The 27,887-nt window shown below is 41.2% G+C and overlaps 2 protein-coding genes across 3 annotated transcripts; both read right to left on the reverse strand.

Moving 5' to 3' along the window:
* Window positions 1–1,348: 1,348 nt before the first annotated feature.
* Window positions 1,349–7,365, reverse strand: LOC115177694 (uncharacterized). 2 transcript variants are annotated; one of them, XM_029738644.1, is made up of 4 exons: window positions 6,871–7,365; window positions 6,465–6,634; window positions 5,472–5,652; window positions 1,349–1,534 (listed from the first exon to the last, which is right to left on the reverse strand). In XM_029738644.1, the coding sequence occupies exons 1-4, from the start codon at window positions 7,157–7,159 to the stop codon at window positions 1,512–1,514; spliced, it is 663 nt and encodes a 220-aa protein (XP_029594504.1). In that variant the 5' UTR covers window positions 7,160–7,365; the 3' UTR covers window positions 1,349–1,511. The 2 variants fall into 2 exon arrangements, with proteins under 2 accessions (XP_029594504.1, XP_029594503.1); XM_029738643.1 differs by lacking the exon at window positions 1,349–1,534 and having other exon boundaries at window positions 5,194–5,652.
* A 6,788-nt stretch (window positions 7,366–14,153) lies between these two features.
* Window positions 14,154–19,901, reverse strand: LOC115177682 (zinc finger protein 79-like). Its single transcript, XM_029738630.1, has 2 exons — window positions 19,232–19,901; window positions 14,154–16,025 (listed from the first exon to the last, which is right to left on the reverse strand). Exons 1-2 carry the CDS (start codon window positions 19,641–19,643, stop codon window positions 15,418–15,420), a joined length of 1,020 nt encoding a protein of 339 aa, XP_029594490.1. The 5' UTR covers window positions 19,644–19,901; the 3' UTR covers window positions 14,154–15,417.
* Window positions 19,902–27,887: the final 7,986 nt, after the last annotated feature.

Genomic DNA, 27,887 nt, shown 5'->3' on the forward strand with positions numbered 1-27,887 from the left:
CCACCCAGGACCTCTATACCAGGCGGTGTCAGAGGAAGGCCCAAAAATTGTCAAAGACTCCAGGCACCCTAGTCATAGACTGTTCTCTCTGCTAGCTAACTTAACTACCTAGCCAGCTTAACTAGCTAGCTTAACTACCTAGCCAGCTAGCTAGTTTAATTACCTAGCTAAACAGCCTGTGTTTATGTGAAATCTCTCTTTCCACACAGATGTAAGGCAACTCCCCAGTGTGTGGTCCATGGTCTTTCAGGTTCCCTAACTAGGTAAATATCTTTCCACACTGGGAGCAGTGGAAAAGCTTCTCTCTTTCAAGGCTTCAGCAGAGTGTGTTAGCGCATGCTTTTTCAGGTATCTTGACTGGGTGAAACTCTTTCCACACTGGGAGCAGTGGAAAAGCTATTTTCCTGTGTGTGTCATCTCATGTGTTTTCAGTCTCCTTAACCTGGTAAAACCCTTTCCACAATGAGAGCATTGGAATGGATTTTCTCCTGTGTGTATTCTTGTGTGCTCTTTCAGATGCGATGACTGAATAAATCTCTTTCCACACTGGGAACATTGGAAAGGCCTCTCTACAGTGTGTGTTCTCTCATGTTTTTTCAGGTCCCCTGGTGAGAAGAATGTATTTTCACACTGGGAGTATTGATATGGTTTCTCTTCGGTGTGCGTTCTTTCATGCACTTTTAGATACCCTGATCGTCCGAAACCTTTCCCACAATGAGAGCATTGATAAGGCTTCTCCTCCCCTGTATGTATTCTCTCATGCGTTTTCAGGCCCCTTAACGTAACAAAACCCTTTCCACACTGAGAGCAAGTGTGAGACTTTTCTTCTGTGTGTCCACTGATGTGTTTTTAAAGTCCATAACTGAGTAAAACTCTTTCCACACAGGGAGCAGTGGAAAGGCTTCTCTCCTTTGTGTATTCTCTTATGTTTGATCAGGCCCCCTAACTGAGTAAAACTCTTTCCACACAAGGAGCAGTGGAAAGGCTTCTCTCCTGTATGTGTCCTCATGAGTTTTCAGGTTCCCTATCCAGGTAAAATTCTTTCCACAATGGGAGCACTGGAAGGGCTTTTCTCCAGAGTGTATTCTTTCATGTTCTTTCTGGCTCCCTAACTGGGCAAAACTCTTCCCACAATGGGAGCAGAGGAAGGGCTTTTCTCCTGTGTGCATTCTCTTATGCATTTTCAGGTGCCATGATTGGGTAAAACTCTTTCCACAATCGGAGCAGTCGTGAGGCTTCTCTCCTGTGTCCCTTCTCTCATGCATGTTCAAGTGCCATAAACGGGTAAAACTCTTTCCACACTGGGAGCAGTGGAAAGGCTTTTCTCCTGTGTGTGTCCTTTCATGTCTTTTCGGGCTATATAACCTGGTAAAACTCTGTCCACAATGGGAGCAGTGGAAGGGCTTTTCTCCTGTGTGTGTCCTCTCATGTCTTTTCACGTGCAATAACCGGGTAAAACTCTTTCCACACTGGGAGCAGTGGTGTCGTCTTGCTGATGTCTCTGGCTCTGGTTACTCTGAGTCTGGTCTTTCTCCTGCCAAAGACAAACCCAGAGTGTTTATTTAAATAGAGACCTCAATTAAACCTCCATATGATACAACTGTCTTGCTATGAAGTTTAATCTAAATCAGATCCCTCAATAACCTGGGGCCAGTAAAAAAATATGATTTAAAAAAACAAAATGATGTAGAGTTCCAACTCGAATCTTGCCGTCATGGAATGTCATGTTTTTAGGCTGAACAGAGCTCTATAATAGACAGAGGACTACAGTATTTAAATCAATGTCATAGGCTGCATTTGATCCATTGATAATAATGTTTTGTTGGTGGCCCACTCTTTGATGGTAAACATCTTACATTGTGGCTTTAAAGGGATATTGTGAGATTCTGGCAACTAGCATTAGTGCAATGACTGAAAGTCATTTCCTGGTTAGAATTGGCTACTGAAAGTACCTCTAACTTCCTTCACATCATCCGCTGAGACATAAAAATGGTATCCACGAGTTCATCTGACTCTGGGAAAGTAGATAAAAATGCCAGAATCTCACAGTATCCCTTTAACAATTCCTATACTGGACAAAAATATAAATAGGAAAACTTGTTTTTTATGAAGCTGAACATGACAGAACGGACATTTTTGTAAAATCATATATTTTTTTTAATACAAATTATACTTCTCAAAAGGCAACAAATTGGTGGTATGGTCCAGTAAGCAATTTAACCAATCATAGCCCTCCATTTACTTGTATCATTAAACATCTTGCAAATCACCAGCAGAAAGTGAACATTTTGAATCCATTTTCACATTCATTCTGTTGGTAAAGCTGTTGGTAGCAGAGATCCCACTCTGTAACATTGATATGCTCATAGAGTATATTATGTTCAACAATATATATTTTTTAAATGTGCTAAGTGTGTTTCTATATTTCAATATTCATAAATAACACTACTGATATTCTAGTAAAGCTTCATATTACAACTTTTTTTCTTTGTATCACCTACAGATGAAACATTATGGAGTCTTAAAGGAGGCCTAGGTAAGACCAAAATGTCACAAATATTGTAACTTCAAGTAATTATTTCTCAATTATGCTTGAAGATACAAATGTCAAATTTATGTCAACAATCCTTCCTCCAAATGACCCTTCTATGAATTAAATGTGGTGAAAATTACAGAGTAAGAGACCAGGTCTAAAAAAAGCCCACAATTACAGAGTAGGAGGCTAGAAATGGAATGTCGTGTGTACTAGGTAAAGTATATTATTTAAAACAGTATGTCAAACATTTTACAAAATCAAAAAGGGTACTTCTGAGCCTACTAATATGTTGAATAAATGAATGTGAAAAATTCATTGCATTTCTGAATCTAGACATACTCCATATTTTAGGGCTCACTATAAGGAGAACAATGACACTAAGATGATGTCTGTATCATGTCTGGTTTACAGATCATAGGTCTGACAGTATAATGACTAGATGTTGTCTGTATCATGTCTGGTTTACAGATCATAGGTCTGACAGTATAATGACACTAAGATGTCTGTATCATGTCTGGTTTACAGATCATAGGTCTGACAGTATAATGACACCAATATGTTGTCTGTATCATGTCTGGTTTACAGATCATAGGTCTGACAGTATAATGACTAGATGATGTCTGTATCATGTCTGGTTTACAGATCATAGGTCTGACAGTATAATGACTAGATGATGTCTGTATCATGTCTGGTTTACAGATCATAGGTCTGACAGTATAATGACTAGATGATGTCTGTATCATGTCTGGTTTACAGATCATAGGTCTGACAGTATAATGACTAGATGTTGTCTGTATCATGTCTGGTTTACAGATCATAGGTCTGACAGTATAATGACACTAAGATGTCTGTATCATGTCTGGTTTACAGATCATAGGTCTGACAGTATAATGACACTAAGATGTCTGTATCATGTCTGGTTTACAGATCATAGGTCTGACAGTATAATGACTAGATGATGTCTGTATCATGTCTGGTTTACAGATCATAGGTCTGACAGTATAATGACACTAAGATGTCTGTATCATGTCTGGTTTACAGATCATAGGTCTGACAGTATAATGACACTAAGATGTCTGTATCGTGTCTGGTTTACAGATCATAGGTCTGACAGTATAATGACTAGATGTTGTCTGTATCATGTCTGGTTTACAGATCATAGGTCTGACAGTATAATGACACTAAGATGTCTGTATCATGTCTGGTTTACAGATCATAGGTCTGACAGTATAATGACTAGATGTTGTCTGTATCATGTCTGGTTTACAGATCATAGGTCTGACAGTATAATGACACTAAGATGTCTGTATCATGTCTGGTTTACAGATCATAGGTCTGACAGTATAATGACTAGATGTTGTCTGTATCATGTCTGGTTTACAGATCATAGGTCTGACAGTATAATGACACTAAGATGTCTGTATCATGTCTGGTTTACAGATCATAGGTCTGACAGTATAATGACACCAATATGTTGTCTGTATCATGTCTGGTTTACAGATCATAGGTCTGACAGTATAATGACTAGATGATGTCTGTATCATGTCTGGTTTACAGATCATAGGTCTGACAGTATAATGACTAGATGATGTCTGTATCATGTCTGGTTTACAGATCATAGGTCTGACAGTATAATGACTAGATGATGTCTGTATCATGTCTGGTTTACAGATCATAGGTCTGACAGTATAATGACTAGATGTTGTCTGTATCATGTCTGGTTTACAGATCATAGGTCTGACAGTATAATGACACTAAGATGTCTGTATCATGTCTGGTTTACAGATCATAGGTCTGACAGTATAATGACACTAAGATGTCTGTATCATGTCTGGTTTACAGATCATAGGTCTGACAGTATAATGACTAGATGATGTCTGTATCATGTCTGGTTTACAGATCATAGGTCTGACAGTATAATGACACTAAGATGTCTGTATCATGTCTGGTTTACAGATCATAGGTCTGACAGTATAATGACACTAAGATGATGTCTGTATCATGTCTGGTTTACAGATCATAGGTCTGACAGTATAATGACACTAAGATGTCTGTATCATGTCTGGTTTACAGATCATAGGTCTGACAGTATAATGACACTAAGATGTCTGTATCATGTCTGGTTTACAGATCATAGGTCTGACAGTATAATGACACCAAGATGTTGTCTGTATCATGTCTGGTTTACAGATCATAGGTCTGACAGTATAATGACTAGATGATGTCTGTATCATGTCTGGTTTACAGATCATAGGTCTGACAGTATAATGACACTAAGATGTCTGTATCATGTCTGGTTTACAGATCATAGGTCTGACAGTATAATGACACTAAGATGTCTGTATCATGTCTGGTTTACAGATCATAGGTCTGACAGTATAATGACACTAAGATGTCTGTATCATGTCTGGTTTACAGATCATAGGTCTGACAGTATAATGACTAGATGATGTCTGTATCATGTCTGGTTTACAGATCATAGGTCTGACAGTATAATGACTAGATGATGTCTGTATCATGTCTGGTTTACAGATCATAGGTCTGACAGTATAATGACTAGATGTTGTCTGTATCATGTCTGGTTTACAGATCATAGGTCTGACAGTATAATGACACTAAGATGTTGTCTGTATCATGTACGGTCCACAGATTTTGGCGAAATGTATAGAATTGCAAGAAAGTGTGCTTTAAAACTGCTACGTTTTCTTTGCACCCCATGACAATATGCGTAGTTTGAAACATGCAAAATTCTCTCCACCAAACAAGAGGGGTGTGAACAGTTTGTGTCAAGAACAGTGCTTGTGCTCATAGAAAAACATGGTATGTGCGCGCAGGGAGGGGGTGCGGGATGTTCCCCAATACTGGAAGGGGGGCCCCCCCCGCGTGAAAACGTTTGGGAACCCCTGGTCTAATCCACACACACCGTTGTTCTTACTTGATGACATTGAATCTGAATCTCCCTCTTCTCCTTCTCTCACAGTTCCACTCAGCCCTGGAGTTTTCCTGCAGTTCACCAGCCGCACAGACACCCTCTTCAGACCCCACATTAAGGCATTACCGGGAGAGGCATGACCTGGGGACTCGGGGAGAGGGGAGGGGTGTGGGAGCGATGGGTCCTGAAAACCACAAAATTAAAGACGATCAATTTAGGGTGGGAAAAACTCTCCTGCCTGACAAGGAATTTAAAATTCTCAAAAGTCTTTGCAGTCTTTCCCTTGAATCCTCTCATTCTCTGGACCTCCTGCTATAAAAGCATTGGAGGAGAAAGTCCAAGAGGAGGAACCTGTATTTACCAAGTACATTTACACACAGTGAGCTCCAACAGTATTGGGACAGTGACACATGCTGTTGTTGTTTTGTCTTTGTAGTCCAGCACTTCGGATTTGAAACGATACAATGACTATGAGGTTAAAGTGCAGACTGTCATGTCTAATTTGAGGGTATTTTCATCCATATTGGGTGAAACGTTTAGATATTACACCACTTTTTGTACAATCTCCCCCTGATTTTAGGGGACCAAAAGTATTGGGACAAGTTCACTTATATGTGTATTAAAGTAGTAAAAGGTGTCGTATTTTGTCCCATATTCCTAGCACACAATGATTACATCAAGCGTATGACTCAACAAACTTGTTGGATGCATTTTCTGTTTTGTTTTGGTAGTGTTCCAGATACTTTTGTGCCAAATATAAATGAATGGTAAATAATGTATTGTGTCATTTTGAAGTCACTTTTATTGTAAACAACAATAGAATATGTTTCTAAACACTTTTACATTAATGTGGATGCCACCATGATTACGGATCATCCTGAATGAATGGTGAATAATGACGAGTGAGAAAGTTACCGAGGCTAAAAAAAATATCAACCAAAAAGCACATAGTTCGTTTTCATGAATTTATACGATAAGCCTATATTCTATACTCACACCGCCCTCCCTCTGCGCTGGCTTGTGCTTCTCTGCGTCGTCACCACCACCACCAAACTGTCTGGGACTCATGGGTGCCACGCTAGACTCTTCCTGTATCTTTCTGTGGTGCTCTTTCAATGTAGAGCTCTGGGAGGGACAGAAAAGAGCATATTGCCTCGTTTTTGGCTCTGTAAAGGGAAGAGTTTGACTATCGGTGAAAACAGAGGGTGTAGCTTGCTCTCTACCGTCATATGATTTCAGACATATTCCTCATCATCCTAGGATCTTCCGTCGGAGAGCAATTGACGAGCGAACTCTGAATACAAACGACACTAAAATGGAGGTCACCAGAATGCCTATATAAAACCACACATTGGTTCAACAACTGTATAGTTTGTGCCCCTGTTTTTAAGACAGTACTCACTGGTTTTAATCGGATCTTCAGTCTCCTCCTCTTCTTTCACTGTGACAGCCTCTAACTCCTCTTCCTTTTTCACAACAAACGGTATTTTCTCTTCTTTCACTTTAACATCCTGTTCTTCTTTCAACGTGATAGCCTCCATTTTATATTGTTTCATTCTGAATGCTTCTTCCGCTCCTTTCACTGTAATATCATCGTCTTCCTCTTTTACGACAACGTTCAGCCTAAGAGCTTCTTTCTCCATCCAGCAGACCTCTTCAATAGCAGGGGGGGAATAACTTTGTGAGTTCATGGTCGGGGATGTTTGCTAGCTAGCATTATCGACTACCCTGGTGCTAGGCTCCGAAGCGAATTAAGTTTAAATCAACTAGTACATATGTTAACAGAGCTGTGTTTAAAACACTGGGATTCGTGTAGTTACACAACAACGGTATTCAGAGCTTCAATGTTTCGAATTCATGTTGGCTAGCAAGCTACCGAGGTGGTTGAATCAGTAGCCGTGTTGTTGTTCCTGAAGAAACATCCGGTGCCGTCCACAGGATTATACGTCACGCAAGAAGCGCCACCTAAAAGACTCACATTGCCATCTGTTGACTGGAGTGGGTAACACAGTTTAGAAGAAATATTCACTACCTTATTTATTCTGGCAAACAATGTCTGAATGACATAGCAAATAATTCCAAATAAGCAAATATGTTTTCTCTTTTGTTGCAGCCAATATATTCCTGGGTATGAATATGTACATACTGTATATACTGAATATATGCTGAATATATACTGAATACATCAAATCAAACTTTGTCACATGCGCCGAATACAACAAGTGTAGACATTACCATGAAATGCTTATTTACAAGCCCTTAACCAACAGTGCCGTTCAAGAAGATTTAAGAAAATCTTTACCAAATAAACTAAAGTAAAAATTATAAAAAGTAACACAATACAATAACAGTAACGAGGCTATGAACAGGGGGTCAATGTGCTGGGGTACAGGTTAGTCGAAGTAATTTGTACATGTAGGTAGGGGTGAAGTGACTATGCATAGATAATAAACAGCGAGTAGCAGCAGTGTACAAAACAAATGGAGGGGGAGGGTGTCAATGTAAATAGTCCAGTGGCCATTTGATTAATTGCTCAGCAGTCTATGGCTTGGGGGTAGAAGCTGTTAAGGAGCCTTTAGGTCCTAGACTTGGCGCTCCGGTACCACTTGCCGTATGGTGGCAGGAAGCTCTGCCCCAGTGATGTACTGGGCCATACGCACTACCCTCTGTATTTAATTTTTTATTTAACTAGGCAAGTCAGTTAAGAACAAATTCTTATTTACAATGACAGCCTACCGGGGAACAGTGGGTTAACTGCCTTGTTCAGGGGCAGAACGACCGATTTTTACCTTGTCAGCTCGGGGATTCAATCTCGCAACCTTTCGTTTACTGGCCCAACACTCTAACCACTAGGCTACCTACCGCCTTACAGTCAGATGCCGAGCAGTTGCCATACCAGGCGGTGATGCAACCAGTCAGGATGACTAAGTACACACCCCTGAGTGGCCCCAGTGCTGAGGATCAGCGTGGCAGACGTGTTGTTACCATCCCTTACCACCTGGGGGTGGCCCGTCAGGAAGTCCAGGATCCAGTTGCAGAGGGAGGTGTTTAGCCCCAGGGTCCTTTGCTTAGTGATGAGCTTTGAGGGTACTATGGTGTTGAATGGTGAGCTGTAGTCAATGAACAGCATTCTCACATAGGTGTTCCTTTTGTCCAGGTGGGAAAGGCCAGTGTGGAGTGCGATTGAGATTGCATCATCTGTGGATCTGTTGGGGCGGTATGCGAATTGGACTGGGTCTAGGGTATCCAGGAGGATTCTGTTGATGTGAGCCATGACCAGCCTTTCAAAGCACTTCATTGCTACCAACGTGAGTGCTACGGAGCGGTAATAATTTAGGCAGGTTACCTTCGCTTCCTTGGGCACAGGGACTTTGAATACATACTGTTAGAATAGGAATTGTTTTCTGTCTGTTATTTTTTCACATCTAGATGTGAACATACTGGGTCCATACTTGTGAACATTAGAAAAATGTTAATTCTCCATCTCAAAATCCGCATCAGCCAATTAAAATCCTCACACATGATGTTGCTGTTCTGAAGTTGTTCCAGAAGCTGTTTTTGGTCGTAGGAAATGATGGCGGAGACATTATGTTCAAAAAAAGTAAAGATCAGCGTAAAAAACCCACACAAAGTAGCAGAATTAGTCAGGAGACAGTAAAACGGCCTCTATCCACTGCAGCACCATCTTTTCATAAAAACCTGAAAAGATGGCTGGAAAGATTTAGAATGGGCCCTCAGATCCTCCAAAAGTTGTACAGCTGCTCCATTAAGAGCATCTTGACTGGCTGCATCATCACTTGGTATGGCAACTGCTTGGCATCCGACAGCAAGGCAATACAGAGGGTGGTGAGGACTGCCCAGTACATCATGCTCCCTGCCATCCAGGACCTCTATACCAGGTGGTGTCAGAGGAAGGCCCAGGAAATTGTCAAAGACCCCACCCACCCAAGCCATAGACTGTTCACTCTGCTACTGCACGGCAAGCGGTTCTGCTACTCTGTTTATCTATCCTGCCTAGTCAATTTTACCCCTACCTACATATACATATTACCTCAATTACCTCGTACTCCTGCACATTGGTACTGGTACTAATTGTATATAGCCTCATTACTACCTGGTACCCTTGCACATTGACTCAGCACTGGTTCTCATTGTACAGTTGAATTCGGAAGTTTACATACACTTAGGTTGGAGTCATTAAAACTCATTTTACAACCACTCCACAAATTTCTTGTTAACAAACTATAGTTTTGGCAAGTCGGTTAGGACATCTACTTTGTGCATGACACAAGTAATTTTTCCATCAATTGTTTACAGACAGATTATTTCACTTATAATTCACTGTATCACAATTCCAGTGGGTCAGAAGTTTACATACACTAAGTTGACTGTGCCTTTAAACAGCTTGGAAAATTCCAGAAAACGATGTCATGGCTTTAGAAGCTTCTGATAGGCTAATAGACATCATTTGAGTCAATTGGAGGTGTACATGTGGATGTATTTCAAGGCCTACCTTCAAACTCAGTGCCTCTTTGCTTGACATCATGGGAAAATCAAAAGAAATCAGCCAAGACCTCAGAAAAAAACCTCCACAAGTCTGGTTCATCCTTGGGAGCAATTTCCAAATGCCTGAAGGTACCACGGTCATCTGTACAAACAATAGTATGCAAGTATAAACCCCATGGGACAACGCAGTCGTAATACCGCTCAGGAAGGAGACGCGTTCTGTCTCCTAGAGATGAACGTACCTTGGTGCGAAAAGTGCAAATCAATCCCAGAACAACAGCAAAGGACCTTGTGGAGGTGCTGGAGGAAACAGGTACAAAAGTATCTATATCCACAGTAAAACGAGTCCTATATCGACATAACCTGAAAGGCCGCTCAGCAAGGAAGAAGCCACTGCTCCAAAACCGCCATAAATAAGCCAGACTACGGTTTGAAACTGCAGATGGGGACAAAGATCATACTTTTTGGAGAAATGTCCTCTGGTCTGATGAAACAAAAATAGAACTGTTTGGCCATAATGACCATCGTTATGTTTGGAGGAAAAAGGGGGAGGCTTGCAAGCCGAAGAACACCATCCCAACCGTGAAACCCGGGGTGGCAGCATCATGTTGTGGGGGTGTTTTGCTGCCGGAGGGACTGGTGCACTTCACAAAATAGATGGCATCATGAGGATAGAAAATCATGTGGATATATTGAAGCAACATCTCAAGACATCAGTCAGGAAGTTAAAGCTTGGTCGCAAATGGGTCTTCCATATGGACAATGACTGCAAGCATACTTCCAAAGTTGTGGCAATATGGCTTAAGGACAACAAAGTCAAGGTATTGGAGTGGTCATCACAAAGCCCTGACCTCAATCCTATAGAAAATTTGTGGGCAGAACTGAAAAAGCATGTGCGAGCAAGGAGGCCTACAAACCTGACTCAGTTACACCAGCTCTGTCAGGAGGAGTGGGCCAAAATTCACCCAACTTATTGTGGGAAGCTTGTGGAAGGCTACTCGAAACGTTTGACCCAAGTTAAACAATTTAAAGGCAATGCTACCAAATACTAATTGAGTGTATGTAAACTTCTGACCCACTGGGAATGTGATGAAAGAAATAAAAGCTGAAAGAAATCATTCTCTCTACTATTATCTGACATTTCACATTCTTAAAATAAAGTGGTGATCCTAACTGACCTAAGACAGGGAATTTTTACTAGGATTAAATGTCAGGAATTGTGAAAAACTGAGTTTAAATGTAATTGGCTAAGGTGTATGTAAACTTCTGACTTCAACTGTATATAGCCTCATTACCACCTGGTACCCCTGCACATTGACTCAGTACTGGTACTCCTTGTATATAGCCTCATTATTACCTATAGGCTCGCTACTGTTATTTTTTGTGTTACTATTTTCTATTTGCTAATTTTCTTACTTTTTAACTCTGCATTGTTGGGAAAGGGCTCGTCAGTAACCATTTCAAGGTAAAGGCCTGTTGTATTCGGTGCGTGTCAAGTACAATTTGATTTGATGTTTACATAGTTGGACGTGATCAAACACTTTTTCATGAAAGCATCCTAGGGCCCTTGTTAAGGTCAATGACATCATGAACTCGACCAAGTACCAGGATCATTTAGCCAGTAAGCTGAAACTTAGCCACAAGTATTCTGAACAAAAATATAAACGCATCACACAACAATTTCAAAGATCTCACTGAGTTACAGTTCATATAAGGAAATCAGTCAATTTAAATAAATAAATTAAGCCCTAGTCTATGGATTTCACATGACTGGGAAACAGATACCTTATGGGCCTCAGGACCTCGTCACGGTATCTCTGTGGGTGCAGCGATGGCCCACCCACTTGGCAGCCATGGCCACCCACTGGGGAGCCAGGCCCAGCCAATCAGAATGAGTTTTCCCCACAAAAGGGCTTTATTACAGACAGAAATAATCCTCAGCACCCCCCACTCTCAGACGATCCCACAGGTGAAGAAGCCGGATATGGAGTACCTGGGCTGGAGTGGTTACACGTGGTCTGCAGTTGTGAGGCCGGTTGGACATACCTCCGAATTCTCTAAAACGACGTTGTAGGCAGCTTATGGTAAAGAAATGAAAATTAAATTCTGGCAACAGCTCTGGTCTGCATTCCTGCAGTCAGCGTGCCATTTTCACACTACCTGTCTTGTGTGACAAAACTGCAGATTTTAAAGTGGCCTTTTGTTGTATCCAGCAGAAGGTGCGCCTGCGTAATGATCATGCTGTTTAATAATCAGCTTCTTGATATGCCACACCTGTCAGGTGGATGGATTATCTTGGCAAAGGAGAAATGCTCACTAACGGGGATATAAACAAATTTGGGCACACAATTTGAGAGATATAAGCTTTTTGTGCATATGGAACATTTCTGGGATTTTTTATTTCAGCTCATGAAACATGGGACCAACACTTTACATGTTGCATTATATTTTTGTTCAGTGTAGATCTTCCAGCAAGGCAATTACCCCAAGCACACATCAAAATCCACAAATAAATTATTAATTGTCCACAAAAATCAACATTTTTCAATGGCAATCTCAGTCTCTGGACTCGAACCCCATTGAAAACCTGCCTCGGTAAGCTCAAACTGAAGCATATCAAGGATCTGGAAAGATTCTGTATGGAAGAATGGTCTTAGAACCAATGTGAACTCCAATGTCATAAAACCTTTCAGAAAAAATGCTCTGTGCTGTTATCCTCGCAAGTGGAGGGTGCTGGATTATTGAAAACAAGGGCTACCAATAATTGCTTTATTACTTGTTAAACAACTTGTAGTGCATGTCATCAGAAGGGGCCACCATCGCAATGTAAACAATGGCCCAAATGCAAACAATGGAGCAAATAGCCTGATTATCTGTAGAGGAATGACACAGGAAGATAAACAATAACATGCACACACAAACACAAATGGCTAAAGTTTGAAACATATAATTTAATCACAGGTTGTTTATATGGAAACTGACATACTCTATATTCAAAGTGACGTGACATTTCTGTAAAAAAAATACAACAATACAAACACTGTTCAATTCGATTTCAGGTGACATGAACCAAAACACATTCCCAATCAAATACAAAGTGTATATAAAAAGTCTACACCCCCTTCTACTTTCCCCACAGTTTGTTGTCAGGGCCTCAGAGTTTCATGCATTTAAATAAGGACTCTGAGATAGGTCTCTACCAACTTTAAACGTGTAGATTTGGCAATATAGTTCATTGGGCTAGTGTTGATGGACAGCAATCTTCAAGTCATGCCACACATTGTTGATTGTATTTAGGTTGGTGCTCTGACTGGACCACTCAAGGACATTTACCTTTTTATTCCTGAGCCACTCCACTGTATCTTTGACTGTGTGCTTCGTCTAGTTGTCATGCTGAAAGGTGAACATGCCATTTTCAGCTTTCTTGCAGAGGTCAGCAGGTTTTGCTCAATTACTTTTCTGTACATTTCTGCTCCCTTCTATCCCCATAACATGATGCTGCCAACACCATGCTTCACAGTAGGGATGGTGTTCTTTCGGTGATGGGTCGTGTTGTGTTTGCGCCAAATGTAACATGTTGCAATTAGGACAAAAAGTTTAATTTGGCAACAGTTAATTTGTTTTGCCTACTTCAAAACAGGATTCAAGGTGGGCTTTCTTGAGTAATGGCTTCCTTTTTGCCACCCTACCATACATGTCAGATTTGTGGAGTGCCTTGGATATTGTTGTCACATGCACACTTTGACCAGTCTTGGCCATAGAAGCCTGTAGCTCTTTCAAAGTTGCCATTGGCATCTTGGTAGCCTCTCTGATCAGTCTCCTACTCATTGTTGAGTATTTGCTTTGCAATTCACTACCCAGCAGAGGGATCCTAGAGGAACTGCTGAATTTATCCTGAAATCATGTGAATCACGACAGTTTAACACAAGATGATCGATTACACCTGAGCTAATTTAGGATTGCTATTACAAGGTGGACACTTATCCAACCAAGCTATTTCAACTTAAATGTTTTTACTGATTTTCCAAAATATATATATATATATATATAAAATATTTTTTTCCCTTGGAAGTTGCGGGGTAGGATGTGTATATCAATGGAGAAAAAAAGTATTTGAATGCATTTTAATTCCAAATCAAAACAAACTTTATTTGTCACATGCGCCGAATACAACAGGTGTAGACCTTACAGTGAAATGCTTACTTAAGAGCCCCTAACCGACAGTGCAGTTTCAAAAAATACAGATAAGAATAATAGATAAAAGTAACAAGTAATTAAAGACTAACAAGTAATTAAAGAGAATTCCAGGCTATAAGGCAACAAAAGGTAAATCATTTGAAAGGCGTTGCAGACTCTCTATAGGTACCATACGTATAAGACAATGGACTCTGTGTTTTCTGTTGGACTCACAGGGCTACATTTATTCTATATGCTATTTTCTCCATTGTTTATATTTGTGTTGGTGGCTCACTCTGACATTTGTATCTTACAGAGTGTGACTTTAAGGGAATACTATGTTCACATCTAACAGTGTGACTTTAAGGGAATACTATGTTCACATCTAACAGAGAGTGACTTTAAGGGAATACTATGTTCACATCTAACAGTGTGACTTTAAGGGAATACTATGTTCACATCTAACAGAGAGTGACTTTAAGGGAATACTATGTTCACATCTAACAGAGAGTGACTTTAAGGGAATACTATGTTCACATCTAACAGTGTGACTTTAAGGGAATACTATGTTCACATCTAACAGTGTGACTTTAAGGGAATACTATGTTCACATCTAACAGTGTGACTTTAAGGGAATACTATGTTCACATCTAACAGAGAGTGACTTTAAGGGAGTTCTATGTTCAGAGATTATGGCTTTAAAGGGGCAATCTGCAGTTGCTACAGCCATTGTTGGACTGATACATTAATGATGTACCTATTGATTCTTGAAGAATATAACTGATTTGTAAAGCTGGCATCCTATGGACTTATACATTAATATGTCTATTGATTCTTGACAAATATAACTGAGTTGTAAAGGTGGCATACAATGACGGTGCCACGTTGAAAGTCACGGGGGGGGGGGGACGATGACGACGACGACGACTCCATATGCCCCTTTAAAGCCACACTCTATCAGATACAAATGTCATAGTGAGCCACCAAAGCAAATATCAACAATGGAGAAAATAGCATATAGCACTTGATTATGAGTAGTGCTGGAGGAATGACACACAGATATAAACACACACAGAAAGAAAACACAGCCAGAGCTTGAAAATGATAATTGAATCACAGAGCATCTACATTCAAACATACAAACTCTACTTTCAAGCTGACATACTCCATATTCAGTTCATGTGTTTAAATAAAAAATGTAAAAATGTATTTTGGAACGAGCTTTATACAATTTGATTTCATGTGGCATAAACAAAAGCACAATTTCTCAGTCAAAAATATGAGACAAGTGTGGGAGAAGTATGTGTGTACTCTCATGAACTTTAAGTCCATTTGATGTGTTATATTGCTTTCCACACTGTGAGCAGGGGTAAGGCTTCTCCCCTGTGTGTTTTACCTCATGATCTTTCAGGTGCCTTAACTGGGTAAATATCTTTCCACACTGGGAGCATTCATAACGTTTCTCTCCGCTGTGGATTCTTTCATGCTTTTTCAGTTGGTGAAACAAGGTAAATATAACTCCACAGTGGGAGCAGTGAAAAATCTTCTCCCGTGTATGTCTTTTCTCATGCTTTTTCAGGTACTGTAAATTCCCAAAACTCTTTTCACAATGTGAACAGCGGAAAATCTTTTCTACGGAATGTGTTTGCTCATGGTTTTTCAGGTACCATGATGTGGAAAAACTCTTTCCACACTGGGAGCAGGGGTAAGGCTTCTCTCCTGTGTGCATTCTTTCGTGTGATTTCAGGCTTCCTAACCTAGAAAAACTCTTTCCACACTGGGAGCAGTGGTGTCGTCTTGCTGGTTTAGACGTCTCTGGGTCTTGTTCCCCTGAAGGACTCTTCCCGCTGTCAGAATGAAAGTCTAGACTCTCTCCTGCCAAAGACAGACAGTATTTAGTAAACAGAGAGACCTGGGCCCATATTCACAAACTGTCTCATAGTAGGAATACTGATCTAGGATCTTTCCATACAATCTCATTCATTGTTATATAAAAGTGAATAGTGACGCTAGTTCAGCACGCTTTGTGGATACGAGCACTGAATGAAACCTCTACATTATCAAACTGTCTTCTCTGAGGTTTAATCCAGACTAGATCCTTCAATAACCTGAGGTCATTTAAAAATAACATTTAATCCAGAATAATCAAATGAGCAATATGATCCTGCATAGTCTTAATTCTGTCCACTGAAAAGGCAAGATTTCAACCAAATGTCATGAAATCAGATATGAGTTGGTTGTAATTAAAGGATATATGATGCGGTATCATAGAGATTTCAATCAGATCAGTCTGTCTTACCTTATAGCTAAAATATGAAGGAGCTAACAACACCATAGATATTTTAAAAACAAATGACACAGAACTTCAAACCTGTTTGTAAGACTTCTAATATGATCAAAATCAAACCTTTTGTCTTGATCAATGACCAAGATATGTCTGTCTCATGGTAGGGTGGAGTATGACTGGCAGAAAGGGTCAACTTTGATCTGATTCAAGACATATCACTCTCATCATCCTATGACCTTCATTGAAGGGGTATTGACGAGTGAACTCCAAATATCAAACCAATATCTAATGCAGGGGTCTCCAGCAGGTCTTAGCTCACCAAACAATTCCGAAAGTAAATGCAATTTTTCATGTGTTCCACCGCAAACAGTCATAAACAAATCTCACAAGTACCTACAAAGCATTACATGGGTTTGCTCCTACCTATCTTTCCGATTTGGTCCTGCCGTACATACCTACACGTACGCTACAGTCACAAGACGCAGGCCTCCTTAATGTCCCTAGAATTTCTAAGCAAACAGATGGAGGCAGGGTTTCTCCAATAGAGCTCCATTTTTATGGAATGATCTGCCAACCCATGTGAGAGACGCAGACTCTTTTAAGTCTTTATTGAAGACTCATCTCTTCAGTAGGTCCTATGATTAAGTGTAGTCTGGCCCAGGAGTGTGAAGGTGAACGGAAAGGCACTGGAGCAACGAACCGCCCTTGCTGTCTGCCTGGCCGGTTCCCCTTTCTCCACTGGGATTCTCTGCCTCTAACCCTATTACAGGGGCTGAGTCACTGGCTTACTGGTGTTCTTCCATGCCGTCCCTAGGAGGGGTGCGTCACTTGAGTGAGTTGAGTCACTGACGTGGTCTTCCTGTCTGGGTTGGTGCCCCCCTTGGGTTGTGCCATGGCGGAGATCTTTGTGGGCTATACTCGGGCTTGTTTCAGGATGGTAAGTTGGTGGTTGAAGATATCCCTCTAGTGGTGTGGGGGCTGTGCTTTGGCAAAGTGGGTGGGGTTATATCCTGCCTGTTTGGCCCTGTCCGGCGGTATCATCGGACAGGGCCACAGTGTCTCCCGACCCCTCGTCTCAGCCTCCAGTATTTATGCTGCAGTAGTTTATGTGTCGGGGGCTAGGGTCAGTCTGTTATATCTGGAGTATTTCTCCTGTCTTATCCGGTGTCCTGTGTGAATTTAAGTATGCTCTCTCTAATTCTCTCTTTCTCTCAGAGGACCTGAGCCCTAGGACCTTGCCTCAGGACTACCTGGCCTGATGACTCCTTGCTGTCCCCAGTCCACCTGGCCGTGCTGCTGCTCCAGTTTCAACTATTCTGCCTGCGGCTATGGAACCCTGACCTGTTCACCGGACGTGCTACCTGTCCCAGACCTGCTGTTTTCAACTCTCTAGAGACAGCAGGAGCGGTAGAGATCCTCTGAATGAAAAGCCAACTGAGGTGCTGACCTGTTGCACCCTCTACAACTACTGTGATTATTATTATTATTATTTGACCCTGCTGGTCATCTATGAACATTTGAACATCTTGGCCATGTTCTATTATAATCTCCACCTGGCACAGCCAGAAGAGGACTGGCCACCCCTCATAGCCTGGTCCCTCTCTAGGTTTCTTCCTAGGTTCTGGCCTTTCTAGGGAGTTTTTCCTAGCCACCGTGCTTCTACACCTGCATTGCTTGCTGTTTGGGGTTTTAGGCTGGGTGTCTGTACAGCACTTTGTGACATCAGCTGATGTAAGAAGGGCTTTATAAATACATTTGATTTGATTGATTTAAGTATCAGACACCGCAAGCTCCCAGCTACTATCTAAACAACACAACATTGACATTATCCCCACCCCTGGTTAGACACTATTGGCTTTAAAAGCCAAACCTTACACAATATCTGCCAATTAATTTACAGCAATATTGCCCCTGTCTGTCTGTGTGGTGTGCGTGTTTGTCTATCACTCTGTCTGAAGCCAGTTGATGTCATAACCGTCTTGTGGGTTGATGAAAACTTTCCCCAAAATCTTCTCAATTAAATGTTAACTGCAAAGTAGGCTTACCTGGCAGAGGTATATCACGAGGAAGTCCATCATTTGTATCCATTATTTGTTATTTGCCTAACGTTGTCATGAAATGAGCAGAAGCAGTATAGAACCATCGCTAGACCGGCTCATTAGATGGAACATTCCTCACTCGCTCGACAGGCAATTAAAGGGCCAGATGAACAATTAAAGGGGATGTCAGTTTTCTTCCAGCCCTAAAAAAAATATTCTAACGTGATTTAACCATTGACATATTCTCAGAACATCCAGTTTCGTTGTTTCTCTATAAAACAATTTAAATTTTGAATGAAAAAGCTAAATCTAAAACTAGAAAAGTAAAACAGAGAAAACATAATTTGTGAAAGTAAAAAACAAAATCACAGATTTTATAGGGCCCCCCTTAGAGTTGTTTATTAACCATTATTTTACCAGAAAACATAGTGCACTACAATCTCTTGTACACTAAGGACCTGTGTGAAGAGTTGGCAACATAGTGTTCAAGAGAAAGTAGTGTACTAAAGACACGGGTAGAGTTGCAGTTTCCCCAGTGTTTTTGACCACACACCGCTCCTGGACAGGAGAATGGAAGTTTCCCCAGTGTTTTTGACCACACACCGCTCCTGGACAGGAGAATGGAAGTTTCCCCAGTGTTTTTGACCACACAACGCTCCTGGACAGGAGAATGGAAGTTTCCCCAGTGATTTTACCCACGTGAGAAGAAGAATGTGCCTAATTGAAAGCTAGAAAAAAATTACGTATGTACTCACTGGTGTTCATCAGATCTCCAGTCTCGTCTTCCTCCTCCTCCTCCTCCAATGTGACAGTAATCTCCCCCTCTTCCTTCATTTCAAAAAGTTGCTCCTCTTCTTTCAATGTGACAGTCACCTCCTCCTCCTCTTTCACTACAAACACGGCACCCTCCTCTTTCTGTTCATCCCCCTCTTTCACCCCGAAATCTTCTTCCTCTTCTTTCACTGTAACATCCTCTTCTTTCAATGTTGAAGCGTCCTCTTCCTTCACTGTAACATCCTGTTCTTCATTTACTGTGATAGCTTCCTCCACGTCCTCTTCTTTTACAGTAAATTCTTCTTCTTTCACGTAACTGTTCAGCCCTGGAGCTTCTTTCTCCGTCGAACAGACCTCATTTTCTTTAGCAGGCGGAGAGCTTAGTGAACTCATGGTCGGGGACGTGAGCTAGCTAGCTATTTAGCATTAGCCTAGCGCTGGACTAACTTAACAAGCTAGATAGCTGACAACGTAAATATGAACTTAAATGGATTAACTAGTACATACACATATACAGTGTGTTTAAAACACTGTGATTAATATACACAAAATTAGTCCAAAGCGCTTCAATGTGTCATGTTTGCTAGCGAGTTACCGAGATGGTTGTTGAAGAAGCCTCCCGTCCCGTCCACTAGATTTTACGTCACTCGAGAAGCATCACCTGAAAGACTCACATCGCCATCTGCTGACTGGAGTTGGAAACGCAGTTTAACAAACAAAAATTATTCTCGCAAACAACGTCAAAACAAATAATTGTAAAAAAATAACCAGACGTGTTCTCTCTTAGTTCTTACAGATAATAATTTGCTCTAGGCAGACGTAGAATCTGAATCGTATGGTGGCTAGTGGAGCGCGGGTCAGCTGATTGTTCACCCGCAATTGATAATGACTCATACGCAACCGCCCGACTCCATGTGAAAAAGTGTTAAATCTGAGGCACGTACACGACTCTAACCCGCTAATATGAGGAAATACACCGTAGACTACAGTCATATATTTTTTTTTACAGGGAGTGCATGATTTTTTGTTGTTGCCTGATTGAGATGTTTCTGCTTATAATTCTCGACATTTTCGTAAGCTATTTGTTAGGCTAGTCAACTTGTCTATAATTAGATACATCAATTAAAATACAATCACATACACATATTTAGCAGATGTTATTGCGGGTGTAGCGAAATGCTTGTGTTCCTAGCTCCAACAGTATAGTTGTATCTAAAAATTCACACATCTAAAAGTAAAATAATAGAATTAAGAAATATATAAATATTAGGAAGAGCAATGTCAGAGTGGCATAGACTAAATACAGTAGAACAGAATACAGTACATACATATGAGATGAGTATTTTTGGGGGGTATTTTTTTAACCTTTATTTAACCAGGTAGGCTAGTTGAGAACAAGTTCTCATTTACAACTGCGACCTGGAGTAAAGCAGCATGTAAACATTATTAGAAGTGACTCGTGTTCCATTATTGAAGTGGCCAGTGATTAAATGTCTATGTATATAGGGAAACAGCCTCTAAGGGTTTGAGGAGCCAGGTGGTAGCTGTTTAACAGTCTGATGGCCTTGAGATAGAAGCTGTTTCAGTCTCTCGGTCCAGCTTTGATGCACTTGTACTGACCTCGCCTTCTGGATGTTAGCGGGGTGAACAGGCCGTGGCTCGGGTGATTGATGTTCTTGATGATATTTTTGTCCTTCCTGTGACATCGGGTGCTGTAGGTGTCCTGGAGGGCAGGTAGTATGACGCCCGGTGATGCGTTGGGCAGACTGTACCACCCTCTGGAGAGCCCTGCAGTTGCAGGCGGTGCCATTGCCATACCAGGTGGTGATGCAGCCCGACAGGATGCTCTCAATTGTGTCTCTGTAATAGTTTCTGAGGGTCTTAGTGCCCAAGACACATTATTTCAGCCTCCTGAGGTTGAAAAGGTGCTGTTGCGCCTTCTTCACCACACTGTCTGTCAGGGTGGACCATTTCAGATTGTCAGTGATGTGTACGCAGAGGAACTGGAAGTTTTCCACCTTCTCCACTGCTGTCCCGTCAATGTGGATAGGGGGCTGCTCCCTCTGCTGTTTCCTGAAGTCCACGATCAGCTCCTTTGTTTTGTTGACGTTGAGGTAGAGGTTATTTTCCTGACACCACACTCCGAGGGCCTCACCTCCTCCCTGTAGGGCTGTCTCATCACTGTTGGTAATCAGGCCTACTACTGTTGTGTCGCCTGCAAACTTGATGATTGAGTTGGAGGCGTGCATGGCCACACAGTCATGGGTGAACAGGGAGTACAGGAGGGGGCTGAGCACGCACCCTTGTGAGTCCCCTGTGTTGAGGGTCAGCAAAGTGGAGGTGTTGTTTCCTACCTTCACCACCTGGGGGCGGCCTGTCAGGAAGTCCAGAACCTAGTAGCACAGGGCGGGGTTCAGACCTAGGGTCTGTCAGGAAGTCCAGAACCTAGTTGCACAGGGCGGGGTTCAGACCCAGGGCCTTGAGCTTAATTATGAGCTTGGAGGGTACTATGGTGTTGAATGCTGAGCTATAGTCAATGAACAGCATTCTGATGTAGGTATTCCTCTTGTCCAGATCAGTGGTGGTTCTAGACCATTTCAACTGGGGGGGGGGGCAAGCTGGGGCCAGTTGTACTGTTAGAGGGGCCAGTTACATTAGACGTTATTGTTGTCATATCGTTTTGCATGTGGTACGATACTGTTGTGTTCCGCCTAAAGCCGTCCCTCTAGAAAATGGGTGGGTTAATTTAGTGTTCCGCGTTGCCACTGTCTAATAATGGATGTAAAAAAAGAACGATAGCAAAAATTAGTTATGTAAAAATGATTTCATACTCCACAATTAGGGGGGCCACAAGGGGGTCCAAAATTGTTGTCACAGGGGCACTCTAACTGCTCATTCGCATTCTCTCAAGATGCCGAAAGAAAGAAATCATATTTCTCCACTCCTATTCCCAAATTTTGCCTACATTTGGTGTATCATTTTACTGCACGACATGCTTAATTCTGCAGGAGGTAATATTAAGGCTGTGTGAGAGGTTATAGATCTACAGTCTACAATTTAACACATTTGAACAGAAGGCTACAGTTCCCTTGATGTGCCGTAGCTCTTTTTGAAGTCCCCATCTTGTGACCGTCGAATTTGAATATTACCTCACAATCACCACACTGCTATCATCCTCTTTTATCACTTCACCCAGCCTGGTCTCATAGATTAAACGTAACATAATAAATGTAAATCCGAGACTATCAAATTTGGTCTTATAACACGAATGTCTAGAAACCCAAAGGTTGCGAGTTCGAATATCATCATGGACCACTTTAGAATTTTTGCTAAATAGCAACTTTTCAACAACTTACTACTTTTTTTTAGCTACTTTGGAATTACTTAGCATGTTAGCTAACCCTTTCCCTCAACCTTACTCCTAAACGTATTAATACAAATGCCATATGGCTTCAGTTTATCGTAGGAGTTAATGTGCCACAAAAAATAATACAAATTAAAAATTAATTAAAAGAAATCGGACCTGGGTTCCTAGAAAGACATTTTTGAAGATGATTCCTACGTCTCTGTTGCACTAAACGTGTGACTGTATTTTGGGTCACCGTATATCTCAGTTTGATGCATTGAAGATGCATTAGATTGTATCCATTAAGCTTCACATGTTGGCCCAGTTGATCAAGAAGGAATAGCGTTATGTCCAGGAGGCCCGATAATTCTCTGCAAGGTATGTCTGAGATTCCCATAGATTGGAAAGCTGCCACAGTCATCCCCCTCTTCAAAGGGGGAGACACTCTAGACCCAAACTGCTACAGACCTATATCTATTCTACCCTGCCTTTCTAAGGTCTTTGAAAGCTAAGTTAACAAACAGATTACCGACCATTTCGAATCTCACCGTACCTTCTCCGCTATGCAATCTGGTTTCAGAGCTGGTCATGGGTGCACCTCAGCCACGCTCAAGGTCCTAAACGATATCATAACCGCCATCGATAAGAGACATTACTGTGCAGCCGTATTCATCTGGCTAAGGCTTTCGACTCTGTCAATCACAACATTCTTATTGGCAGACTCAACAGCCTTGGTTTCTCAAATGATTGCCTCGCCTGGTTCACCAATAAAACTGTCAACTAATGACAACACCATCCATATTGCTCAATGAAACTAATATCTCCCAGTGCCTCAAACCGATGAGAAAATAAAAGTTGATCAACTCAAACAAACCCAGCCATAATGTCAACCTGTGCATGAAAGGAAGCCAAGCTTGCCAAGTAGCCTATGTTAACATTTCAGCAAAATGAATGCATAGGCTATTTTTCATAATAACTTGCAACCAGATTATTTCGTAATAACGACATCTTTCTAGTTATAACATAATCTTTCTCGTATTAACAATATATATTTTTCTAATAATGTTATCATTCTCGTAATAGCGAGATAATGTATTATTTCGTTATAATGATTTACCGAATTATTTCAGAACAACGTGATCTTCTCTCATAATAATGATAAAAATTTGAGTGGCAGCAATACGCCAGTATAAAAAAAGTTTTAATTATCCATTTTAGAAAACAATCCATTTCTAAAATGTTCCGTTCAGAAGAATAAACAGTCATTAAACATTTCCAAACCGCGTTACCCAACCTAGTCAGCAGATGGCAATGTGACGCTTCTTGAGTGACGTGTAATCTAGGGGACTGGACGCTTCAACAACACGGCTACTGATTCAGCCACCTCTGTAGTTTTGGGGGAATTGTGAGGAACACGAAAGTGTGATGACGTGAGGGCATAAGAATGTCGCTAATATCTTCGTCTCCTGTGTACACACCTTCGTCTCATGAGTACATACCTTGGTCTCCTGAATACAAACCAAGTAAACTTAAAAGTCTACATGCTCTCTTGAGAACATTAATGATCACGAAATGGAGTCAGTAGGAGTGAGATTTTTGGCCCCCCATACACTGTGTCAAGCTGGGCAAAGGACAAACTAGGAATGGTTACATCTGTGAAAGTTTCAAGAAGTGGAATTGTTTAGATTTTTCCCACTTCCTCTGCCCAGAGGAAGTGGGCGCTTCGTGTCACGCCACTTGGGTCTCAACCTGTGTTGTGCTTTGCTCTCCGGAGCAGGACGCCTCTCAAAGGGGTGATCATTGGGGTAGCGTTGAGTGTAGAGGCGGCCAGGAGTAGGAACGGTTAGTGAAATGCAGTGGGATAACATGCTAACCAAACCGGCTTTTCCCACCAGATGCGTTCAGTGCATTCCGAAAGTATTCAGAACCCTTGACCTTTTTCACATTTTGTTACGTTACAGCCTTATTCTAAAATGTATTCAATTGTATTTTCCCCTTCAATCTACACACAATACCCCATATTGACAAAGCAAAAACAGGTTTATATACATTTTTGCAAATGTATAAAGAAAACTGCCCTGAAATATCACATTTACATAAGTTTTCAGACCTTTTACTCAATACTTTGTTTGAGGCACCTTTGGGAGCAATTACAGCCTAGAGTTTTATTGGGTATGAAGCTCCAAGCTTGGTACACCTGTATTTGTGGAGTTTCTCCCATTCTTCTCTGCAAACCCTCTCAAGCTCTGTCAGGTTGGATGGGGAGCATCCCTGCACAGCTATTTTCAGGTCTCTCCAGAGATGTTCGATCGGGTTCAAGTCTGGGCTCTGGCTGGGCCACTCAAGGACATTCAGAGACTTGTCCCGAAGCCAATCCTGCATTGTCTTGGCTGTGTGCTTAGGGTCGTTGTCCTAAGCAGTCTGAGGTTTTCATCAAGAAGCTTTCTGTACTTTGCTCCGTCCATCTTTCCCTCGATCCTGACTAGTCTCCCTGTCACTGAAAAACCTCCCCACCGCATGATGCTGCCACCCATGCTTTACCGTAGGGTTGGTTCCAGGTTTCCTCCAGACGTGACGTTTGGCATTCAGGCCAAAGAGTTCAATCTTGGTTTCATCAAATCAAATGTTATTGCAAGATACACATGGTTGGCAATGTTATTACGAGTGTAGCAAAATGCTTGTGCTTCTAGTTCCGACGGTGCAGCAATATCTAACAAGTAATCTAACAATTCCACAACAACTACCCAATACACACAAATCTAAGTAAAGGGATGGAATAAGAATATATCCATATAAATATATGGATGAGCAATGACCGAGCGGCATAGGCAAGATGCAATAGATGGTATAAAATACAGTTGAAGTCAGAAGTTTACATACTTAGGTTGGAGTCATTAAAACTCGTTTTTCAACCACTCCACACATTTCTTGTTCACAAACCATAGTTTTGGCTAGTCGGTTGACATCTACTTTGTGCATGACAAGTAATTTTGCCAACAATTTTTTACAGATTTATTCACTTATAATTCACTGTATTACAATTATAGTGGGTCAGAAGTTTACATACACTAAGTTGACTGTGCCTTTAAACAGCTTGGAAAATTCCAGAAAATTATGGCTTTAGAAGCTTCTGATTGACTCAAATTATGTTAATTAGTCTATTGGAGGTGTACCTGTGGATGTATTTCAAGGCCTACCTTCAAACTCAGTACCTCTTTGCTTGACATCATGGAAAAATCTAAATAAATCAGCCAAGACCTCAGAAAAAAAATTGTAGACCTCCACAAGTCTGGTTCATCCTTGGGAGCAATTTCCAAATGCCTGAAGGTACCACGTTCATTTGCACAAACAATAGTACGCAAGTATAAACACCATGGGACCACGCAGCCGTCATATGCTCAGGAAGGAGACTCGTTCTGTCTCCTAGAGATGAACGTACTTTGGTGTGAAAAGTGCAAATCAATCACAGAACAACAGCAAAGGACCTTGTGAAGATGTCCTCTGGTCTGATGAAACAAAAATAGAACAATTTGGCCATAATGATCATCATTATACTTGGAGGAAAAAGGGGGAGGCTTGCAAGCCGAAGAACACCATCCCAACCATGAAGCACGGGGGTGGCAGCATCATGTTGTGGGGGTGCTTTGCTGCAGGAGGAACTGGTGCACTTCACAAAATAGATGGCACCATGAGGAAAGAAAATTGTGTGGATATATTGAAGCACCATCTCAAGACATCAGTCAGGAAGTTAAAGCTTGGTCGCAAATGGGTCTTCCATATGGACAATGACCCCAAGCATACTTGTGGCAAAATGGCTTAAGGACAACAAAGTCAAGGTATTGGAGTGGCCATCTCAAAGCCCTGACCCCAGTCCTATAGAAAATTTGTGGGCAGAACTGATAAAGCGTGTGTGAGCAAGGAGGCCTAAAACCTGACTCAGTTACACCAGCTCTGTCAGGAGGAATGGGCCAAAATTCACCCAACTTATTGTGGGAAGTTTGTGGAAAGCTACCCGAAACATTTGACCCAAGTTAACCAATTTAAAGGCAATGCTACCAAATACTAATTGAGTGTATGTAAACTTCTGACCCACTGGGAATGTGATGAAAGAAATAAAAGCTGAAATAAATCATTCTCTCTACTATTATTCTGACATTTCACATTCTAACAATAAAGTGGTGATCCTAACTGACCTAAGACATGGATTTTCTACGAGGATTAAATGTCAGGAATTGTGAAAAACTGAGTTTAAATGTAATTGGCTAAGGTGTATGTAAAGTTCCAACTTCAATTGTACATATGGGATGAGTAATGCAAGATATGTAAACATTAAAGTGGACAATGATTTAGTCTGTATGTAGGCTGCAGCCTCTTATTGTTTTAACTTCATTTTATTTCACCTTTATTTAACCAGGTGAGAACAAGTTCTCATTTACAACTGGGATAAAGCAAAGCAGTACGGCAAAAACAACAGAGTTATACCTGGGATAAACAAACGTACAGTCAATAACACAATAGAAAAATCTATAAACAGTGTGTGCAAATGTAGGAAGATTAGGGAGTTAAGGCAAAAAAAATAGGCCAATTCTCCCGATTGCTCAGTTTGTCCGGGCGGCCAGCTCTAGGATGTCTTGGTGGTTCCAAATTTATTCCATTTAAGAATGATGGAGGCCACTGGGTTCTTGGGGACCTTCAATGCTTTAGACATTTTTTGGTACCTTTCCCCAGATCTGTGCCTCGACACAATCCTGTCTCGGAGCTCTACGGACAATTCCTTCGACCTCACGGCTTGGTTTCTGCTCTGACATGCACTGTCAACTGTGGGACCTTATATAGACAGGTGTGTGCCTTTACAAATCATGTCCAATCAATTGAATTTGCCACAGGTGGACTCCAATCAAGTTGTAGAAACATCTCAAGGATGATCAATGGAAACAGGATGCATCTGAGCTCAATTTCGAGTCTCATGGCAAAGGGTCTGAATACTTATGTAAATAAGGTATTTCTGTTTTTTATTTCTAATACATTTGCAAACCTGTCTAATAACTTGTTTTTGCTTTGTCATTATGGGGTATTGTGATGTCATTATGGGGTATTATGTGTAGATTGATGAGGAAAACATTTATTTACTCAATTTTAGAATAAGGCTAACGTAACAAAATGTGGAAAAAGTCAAGGGGTCTGAAAACTTTCCGAACGCACAGTATAAACAAAAGTTGTATTGCATTTGGCCAGAACTGTATATCATTAATTTCAAGTTTGAAAATGGATGTAGCAATCACAGATTGCCC

The sequence above is a fragment of the Salmo trutta genome, chromosome 38, assembly GCF_901001165.1.
Source record: "Salmo trutta chromosome 38, fSalTru1.1, whole genome shotgun sequence".
Classification (NCBI taxonomy): domain Eukaryota; kingdom Metazoa; phylum Chordata; class Actinopteri; order Salmoniformes; family Salmonidae; genus Salmo; species Salmo trutta.

What these genes read in the sequence shown, in the direction of transcription:
- LOC115177694 (XM_029738643.1), bottom strand. Translation starts at nt 7,159, where the DNA reads ATGAACTCACAAAGTTATTCCCCCCCTGCTATTGAAGAGGTCTGCTGG. An exon ending in TGAAGATCCGATTAAAACCA is followed by an intron (nt 6,635 to 6,870) that starts GTGAGTACTGTC and finishes TTCCCTTTACAG; the next exon opens with AGCCAAAAACGAGGCAATAT. An exon ending in CAGCGCAGAGGGAGGGCGGT is followed by an intron (nt 5,653 to 6,464) that starts GTGAGTATAGAA and finishes TGTGGTTTTCAG; the next exon opens with GACCCATCGCTCCCACACCC.
- LOC115177682 (XM_029738630.1), bottom strand. Translation starts at nt 19,643, where the DNA reads ATGAGTTCACTAAGCTCTCCGCCTGCTAAAGAAAATGAGGTCTGTTCG. An exon ending in TGGAGATCTGATGAACACCA is followed by an intron (nt 16,026 to 19,231) that starts GTGAGTACATAC and finishes TGTCTTTGGCAG; the next exon opens with GAGAGAGTCTAGACTTTCAT.